The sequence below is a fragment of the Asterias amurensis genome, chromosome 11 (genome assembly GCF_032118995.1).
Source record: "Asterias amurensis chromosome 11, ASM3211899v1".
Taxonomy (NCBI): domain Eukaryota; kingdom Metazoa; phylum Echinodermata; class Asteroidea; order Forcipulatida; family Asteriidae; genus Asterias; species Asterias amurensis.
Window position 1 is genome coordinate 105,795 of NC_092658.1, and position 8,152 is coordinate 113,946.

At 37.6% G+C, this 8,152-nt stretch overlaps 1 protein-coding gene across 1 annotated transcript; it reads left to right on the top strand.

Annotated features, from left to right (window-relative positions):
- The first annotated feature begins 1,160 nt into the window (after positions 1-1,160).
- Positions 1,161-6,977, top strand: LOC139944148 (coiled-coil domain-containing protein 137-like). The gene is made up of 6 exons (XM_071941117.1): positions 1,161-1,341; positions 3,401-3,519; positions 3,888-4,062; positions 5,964-6,046; positions 6,204-6,286; positions 6,553-6,977. The coding sequence occupies exons 1-6, from the start codon at positions 1,262-1,264 to the stop codon at positions 6,817-6,819; spliced, it is 807 nt and encodes a 268-aa protein (XP_071797218.1). The 5' UTR covers positions 1,161-1,261; the 3' UTR covers positions 6,820-6,977.
- The last annotated feature ends 1,175 nt before the right edge of the window (positions 6,978-8,152 follow it).

The following is an 8,152-nucleotide window of genomic DNA, read 5'->3' on the forward strand; positions in this document are numbered from 1 at the left end:
GACGAGGTAAAAGGAAAACCGTGCAATTTCGAGGCATGTTTGTGTGGATCATTGTATTCTACTTTTACAACATCTTTCTACCCATATGCATTTTATAAAAAACGGTTACAAACGCTTTTCAAAGACCAACTCGACCGATCCAAGGCAACGTGTTCCTTTAACGGTTGTATGGCTTCTGACTGGCGTAATTTGGGTGTGATCCCTGGCTACACGGCAGTTAACGGTTGTATGGCTTCTGACTGGCACCCCCGAACAAAGATATTGACAAAATAGGGACACTGCCAATATAGGGCTAGATAGCTCAATTGGTAGAGCGCCGGCACGTTAATCCGGAGGTCGTTGGTTCGAATCCCACTCTAGTCAATTCTTTGTTCAACCCCAAAAATCATTTACAAATTTACCTAGTCAGTTTCCCTTGTGGTTTATATTGATATCTGAAACAAAAAGTCGCATTCCTTTAGGTGATCCCCTAGCTGCCGCTTCCCAGGTTGTTTCGTAATTTGGGTGTGATCCCTGGCTATACACGGCAGTTAACGGTTGTATGGCTTCTGACTGGCACCCCCGAACAAAGATATTGACAAAATAGGGACACCGCCAATATAGGGCTAGATAGCTCAGTTGGTAGTGCGCCGGCCATTAATCCGGAGGTCGTTGGTTCGAATCCCACTCTAGTCAATTCTTTGTTCAACCCCCAAAAACAATAAAATGTTAGAAGACTTTGGTTACAACCATCATTTTTTTAAAACCGAGGATGGCAGGGAAAATAGTCTAACCTCTATCTGATGAGAAATAAAATGTAGCACTGTATGAAGTTTTATGACTTACAGCTAAGCAACAAAAAAACAGATAGCCAAAAGTTGAATTTGTTGGAAACAAAGTAACCAATCATGGGTTGTATTTTCATTTTTAAAAATTTTGCAGAAATGTTAAATTTTGTCACATTATCTGTTAAAACACGGTCGAAAGTTTGTTGATCACAGTTTGTTTATCAACTTTAGAAAGGTCAATAGATTAGAAATTCGAAGTAAATAATATTAACACCGAAACAGTCACCGTTAAACCTATTTATTCCCCTTTAATATAGCCGCTGCCTTCGTCAAGTACCTGTGCTCAAGGATAGCAATCCATTAGAAACGTTACAGGCACCAGACTATTTGCAAAATTCACATGGAAAAGTAGTACTCTTGCGGTTTTTGAGCTGTTTTTTAAATTCTCATTCTTACTAGAAATTTTAACAACAGTAACAGAGTATAACTTCAGAATGCCTCGATCAAAGAGACACAAGAAGGTGAAGGCTATTGACCCATACTGCACCGGCAACAGAAGGGCATTATTTTTGGCGTAAGTATGATACTCGTACTGCATGCTGCTGACCTGTGTCAGTGTGTGTAGCTGTAGATATAGCACATGCTGCAGTGTGTGATGTGTGTTGTAACAATACATGGAGCTCCATGGTTGTTTTCCTCAATGGTTGTAACTTGTATAAATTGGGAAAAGTTTCCGTATGGCGCCACCACTTTTTCATTCGAAATAAAATAATATAGTATCTAATTTACCTGATTGACATATCCCTTTTTGTAAAAATGAGTGAAAAAGTGGTGGCGCCATACGGAAAGTTATCCATAAATTGTATCATTGTGTCATGATGATGTGCAGACTTTTTAAAATCCGATCCTTCCCAACAAACGTTTCAAATTATTCTGAATCTAATTATAATCTTTGGTCCAAAACAAAAACCGCTAGACCCAGAAACATTGGGCGCTGTACTCGACCGAGAATGTAAAAATTTTGACGAACTAGTTCGACCGAGAATGTAAAAATTTTGACGAACTAGTTCGACTGAGAATGTAAAAATTTCGACGAACTAGTTCGACCGAGAATGTAAAAATGTAGAAAAAGAGTGCAGCGCCCCAGTTACTGGGTCTAAAAAACAGCGTAGTTTTGGAAAAAGATTCCGTACGGCGCCAGCACTTTTTCATACGATATGAAATAATATATATAATTTACCTCAATGATATATCCCTTTTTGTAAAAATCTGTGAAAAAGTGGTGGCGTGATATGGTATGGAAAGTTATCCTAGTTTGTACTACAACAAATGAATGGAATGTTTATTGTAATAATATTTTACATATTTTATATTAAAATAGTTAAATAAACTGCCTGCAGTGAACCCTGACCTGACTCCTCGGCGAAATACTGACTCAGTACTACTACATTAGTAAATTACACCTCACTAATACAATGGAGACTGGTGGTAGTCTAGTAGTTGCGATAACGTAACTCTCCTGCCGTCGTTGAAGCCCCCTGCGGTTTTGCCGTTGGCAGAAGGGTTACTACTCTACAGACATTAACTCCTGAGTGTGTGGAGGGGTGGGGGCTGTTACAAGTTTTACAACCTATAGTGAGCTTGTTATTAGGGGCGTCATGGAATGTCATGTTAGTGGTTACCTTCTCACTTGGCGCTACCATTTTTTCAATTGATATGAAATAATATAGTATCTAATTTACCTCAATGAGATATCCCTTTTTGAAAAAATGAGTGAAAAAGTGGTGGCGTGATACGTAAAGTTATCCAAAATGACCAGCATTCTTTTGAAAGGAGCTTGCGACCAAATTTAAGGAAACTCCAGAAATCTTTTATTCTATTAATTATTAGAATTAGATATTGTGCAAAATATAATACAACATGAAGTGCTAATAATTTGAAAATGCAACATCCTGCCACTTGTTCACTTGTGTAATGACCAACAAGAACACACCTTGCTGGGTGAACAACAAACCTTTACTTCATCAACATGACCAAGGCAACGAAGGCGATTGCCTCCATGCCCCCTGGTGCCCTTGAAATGCTACAGTAGAAATTTTCAATTTCCTCATAAGGTGCCCTTTACCAAGGAGAAAATGCCTTGGTGCCCTTGTCCTTGCAAAAACAAAGCATAGTACAGGCCTGGAACAAAATACTGTAGTGTTTTTTTGTCACGTTTTTTCCTGCAATTTTGGTAACCTTCCCAGGTTTTGAACACAGTTGAGTCTTAGTCCAAGCCCTCATTGTAAAGATTGATTTGGGTCAAGCTCAAGTCAGGAGTCACAATAATGTTCAGTTTGAGTGTCTGTCACAAGTTCTTCAATAAAATAAATAGAATCTAAACCTGGAAAAGAAGCTTTTTCGGCTCATCAATTGTCACCAAGTTATGCAAACAAATGATCAATCATTAATCAACTCTTATAGGAACTTATTTCACGCGAAAAAGGTAGTTACATACATTGTTATCATTAATTTTTGGATAGACTGCACTGAGGCCAACAAGCTACCTGCAGCTCTAAAAAATAAAGCATTGATTCATGTCACTCCGCATGCTCAGTAAAACTTTCATCATTCTTTGTTTTTAAATCTGACAGGCAGGACAAGAAATTTAACAATGCCCCAAAGAATACAAATGAACAAGAGATGCCAAGGAGTTTTAAAGATATGCTTGAGGCACAACAGATTGTAGAAGAAGCTATGAAACAAAAACAAAGTAAGTTACTATTGTAGAACAAACTTTAACAATTCTTGACTGGGTCAGCCTCCAAAGCTGCTAAGGATATGTGCACCTCTAATCTTAAGCAGTCACGCTTGGTTGTTATAAGCAGTCACGCTTGGTTATTATAAGCAGTCACGCTTGGTTATTATAAGCAGTCACGCTTGGTTATTATAAGCAGTCACGCTTGGTTTTTATAAGCAGTCACGCTTGGTTATTATAAGTAGCCAGTTGGATATCCAGTCACACAAAAGAATTGAATGAATCATTTATTGTTAACATAAACCTAGCAGAAATATTGATGTAATGATGTAATAAAATTGTGATTTTATTTTTCAATTCTTTTGTTGCTTACAATTGTTTAGAAATTGTTCAGAAAGTTGGAAGCCTTGAGAGAAATGCAGGAGAATCACATAATCTCTACATGAAGCGTGTAGGCAAAAATGCACATAGGAAACTGGCGCAGGAAAGATGTAAGAGAGAGAGGGATAATCCTGAACCTGCAAAGCTTAAGAAAGAAATGTCACAGAAGAAAAAAGAGTAAGTCATGTTTAAATTAAGAATAACAACTAGTTCGTATAAAAGCAATTTACTTTTAGGAAATAAAGAGTGGTGACAAGCTTTTAATCAGCGGAAACAAGGTAGTAGGGCTAGATAGCTCATTTTGGGAGCATGCCAGCATGTAGATCCGGAGGTCGTTGGTTCAATCCTGCTTTAGTCAATTTTATTTGTTCAACCCCAAATTGTTTAAGACTGAGTCAGCATTGTATTGTTCTCATTCCTCAAATCCTTTCTGTTAAAAACATCCAAAAACTTTTAAAAGTTAAGAACAAATCTGACCATTTAGATTTTAGCATCAGTTTGACTCGACTCTATGTATAATTTTTATCCATGTTGAGCGCCAAGTTAAGTTTTAACCTATTGTACCCAAGTTTTAAAGTTGCGTTAGCCAGATACGCATCCTACAAAATTGAAATCAGGCTGTGAAATTTGCGCTGATCTGTACAATCATCTGATAGCACCCTCTTTTGACTTAACTTCCTCAGTCCTTGTTTAATTACTCCTCATCGTGTTTATATTGTAGGTTTAAAAATGGTCATTTTATTTTATTTTTTACCAGTAAGGCCTTTTTGCATTCCTATAATCTTTCTTAGCTCTCTTGGAGAATGCAGCCCCGGGCTGCTCTAGTACTCCAAAAGTTTTTTGTGACACAATATCAATCTCTACTCTTGCAGGTACTCATGTATACCTCTGGGTGAAAATAAGCATGTATAGTAAAACATCTTGCTGAAGAATACAAGTGACATTACAAGATCTCAAACCACAAGATCTTGAGTCCGGTGCACTAGATTGCTGCAAGACACAATTCTGCTGCACAGCTTTTAAATAAGGGAATCAATGTGTGGTGAAGAGGTTTTCAACTAATGGTTTAATCCCAACGAGGCTTGGTTCTTGATCATTTTAACAAGACGAAGTGCGAAGTCGAGGTAAATTATCAAGAACCAGGCCTCGGCGGGTTTAAACCACTAGTTGAAAACCGATTCAACACACTTTGATTCCCATTCATAAATGGGTCATTCCATGTCAGACCAACGCACTTTTTTACCTCATGTCTTCCGATTTTGATAAAAATTGCTGTGATTGTAGGTCCTTATGAGCAATGAATGCACAGCAATTTTTAGCCCGATCGGACTTGATATTTCATTGATTTTTGGAATGATACATTATCTCAAAAACTGGGTCAAAGGTCACGATAACATATTAAAGATTACAGTGACCTACATTTCAGAAAATTTATTTTTGATGAAAGAATTGATTTGAGCATGCAATTCTCATCAATTTGATACCAAATTTGCATATATGTGATAAAAATTGACATGGTTATGACATATTTTTACCAAAAAGGTGGTATTTTACCCTAAAAATGTCAGATGTTAGTGGTTTCTGCCCTGACCACATGGAAAGTCCGATTGGGCTGAAAATTGGTGTGCATTCATTGCTCATTAGGACCTACAAGCACAGCAATTTTTATCAAAGTCGGAAGACATGAGGTAAAAAAGTGCGTTGGTCTGACATGGAATGACCCAAATACCTTTTCGGTCAAAAACTCGGTGGCACAACTGTTTCAGCCGTTGCTCTCGACCAATAGGAATGAAGAAACTGTCTTAGTCACAGGTGGTGCAAGTTCGCATGTGACGCCCATGTTCCAACACTTTTTACTGGTGATAAACAAAGGTTTATACACACCCACGTGACGCGCTCTCCACCAATAGGAGTAGAGAAACTGTCTGGGGTATTTATGAATGATAAATAACACTGTACATGGAGACCCTGCTCAGTTTAACCACACTCCAAGTAAGGAAACAAACCTCACAACAACTCTTTTGTTGACTCTTATATAGTAGCTACCTTACTCTTTATGTTGTGTTTTCTTAATTCAGGAGGATTGCAATTCTTCAACAGAGACTTAAGGGAAAACAGTTTGAGAAAACGATAGAATCAAGTGAAAAAGATTTCTACAAAGGTATGATGTTGCTCATGTATACAATTTCTGTCGAAATTTCAAATGTTTCTTGGTAATTAATGAAGTACAATATGATGAAGATTTATTAACAAAAATTATAGAAAATGTAGTTAACCTGTGTAAATAGATTTCATTGCTTCTACTTATTTTGTTGTAGATCATGTTAAGTTTGGGGAAGTTGTTTCAGCCCCGCCAATCTTCACAGCCAAACCTAGGAAAAGCAGTGACAAAGTAGACAAAGTAAGTAAATAGTCACATTCATTTCAAAAACATTTTCCTGAAACTATATTTTTGTTCAAAATATTCTGTTTTCTAAAGATTTTAATAACGAATTATGTTGAAATTTCATTCAAAATGTGCACATATATGTTTTGTTGCTTTTATGTTTTTTAAAGAAAGTCACCTACAATGTAGAAAGCCACTTGCACCTACACTATTATAAATAACCACCAAGCAATTAGCATACAGGAGCAAGTTTCTTATTTCTTTCTTTTCACAAATCACAGCCCGGCCGGAGAGATCTTCTTCTGAAATCTGTTCTGAATCAAACGAATACTTCCCAAGACCATGAAGATAAAATCAAGATGCCTAACAGGACAGAGAAGAGGACACAAGAAAGTGGAAAGATCAAAAAGAGGAAACACATGACAATTGCAGAAAAGAGAAACTTTGATCGATCAAGACAGGCTGCTATTTTGGCTTATCGAAATGCTAAAGGACATGCACAAGATGGCACTAAGGTTATAAGAACTAACATCATGGAGTCATCATGAGAATAAGAGGTCTAGTGTGATTTGAAATTGAACAACAAAATAATAATGAAACATTACATTGTATAAAAACTCATGATCAGTTCAAATGATCATCTGGACTGTTATAAGATAAGCATGGCAAACCTCACATGTACACATCTATTGCCACTCGAACAGGTGACAACAGGTAAAAGAAAACCATTGGAGACTTGACCCAAGTAGTTAGGTTAGCTATATAGACAATGTGACCTATGTTTACATTAAAACAGCCCTCTGTTGACAAACCACTGTACACGACATGTTTCGCCTGGCAAAAAGACGCGTAGTCATGGTAAGATTGCGTGTGACTTTCTAGCTGGCTGCCAAAACACAAAGGTTTTGCCCGGCGGTATGCGCACGAATCATGTTATGGTTTTTGAGTGACATCAGAGGTCACATCGTCTATAGTACTAGTCTCCCATATACAATGCAGAACTACAACAGATCATGTAATACTCAATAAATAAAGACGTTGTATTTATCTGTTAATACGAGAACACTGAGCATCGACACAATTTTATTCAGCAAATATTTGGTTGTAGCCTTATTAGCAATGGTCATTGATCTAATCTTTATCTGGAGAGGGTATGTTTCAGAAAGTAAAACTGGCATAAACACAATGGGAGAGGGAGATAAAGTATGTTATGGATGTGAGAGGGAGGACTGTGGCTAAGGAGGGACTTGTTACATTATAAGAGTTGTTTACTAAAATGGTGCCTATTTCACTTTTTAGCCCACAAGTTGCCCATCTTGCTTGGAAATTGCTCTAAGATCAAACGTAACAACTAAAAATAAGAAAGTTTAATAAAAATGTCACTCTTTTAAAAATATTTTATATTGTAGAGTAAATTTCTCAAGAACAAGTTGAAAGGAATAGACCGATAAAAACCGCCCCATTACGTATTGACCAATTACAACCCATTGTGCAATCAAAAGTCCAACAAATTAAGGTCCGACATGCGTGCCTGTATGCTTGGCGTGCGGCAGAGTTGTGCAGAATGGCATTGGAGAGGCGCACATGTTCTTGCTCACACGTGCGCCTTGGGCAGAGTCAATGGATCGGTCAATTGTAAGGGCATGCCTTTGCAACCTTGTCCCAGGGGTGATCGATTTCGTAGCGCTATTTTTTCCCAGCATGCCTTGCTCGATCATAACCCCCTGGAAGTGTGGCTTTAAAATATCCAAATATATTGGATATTACAAATAGCCCTGTGGTTGATCTGTTCTGTGTTGGGCGTTAGTCACGCACACGTAGGATGTGCTGCGTGTAATAAAATTTGTAAACTTGCCTTGGCGTTCAGTGTTGCCTGACAGA

Coding starts and splice junctions, on each gene's coding strand:
- LOC139944148 (XM_071941117.1), top strand. CDS start 1,262: ATGCCTCGATCAAAGAGACACAAGAAGGTGAAGGCTATTGACCCATAC. Junction 6,047..6,203: donor TGAAAAAGATTTCTACAAAG/GTATGATGTTGC, acceptor ATTTTGTTGTAG/ATCATGTTAAGTTTGGGGAA. Junction 6,287..6,552: donor GCAGTGACAAAGTAGACAAA/GTAAGTAAATAG, acceptor CACAAATCACAG/CCCGGCCGGAGAGATCTTCT.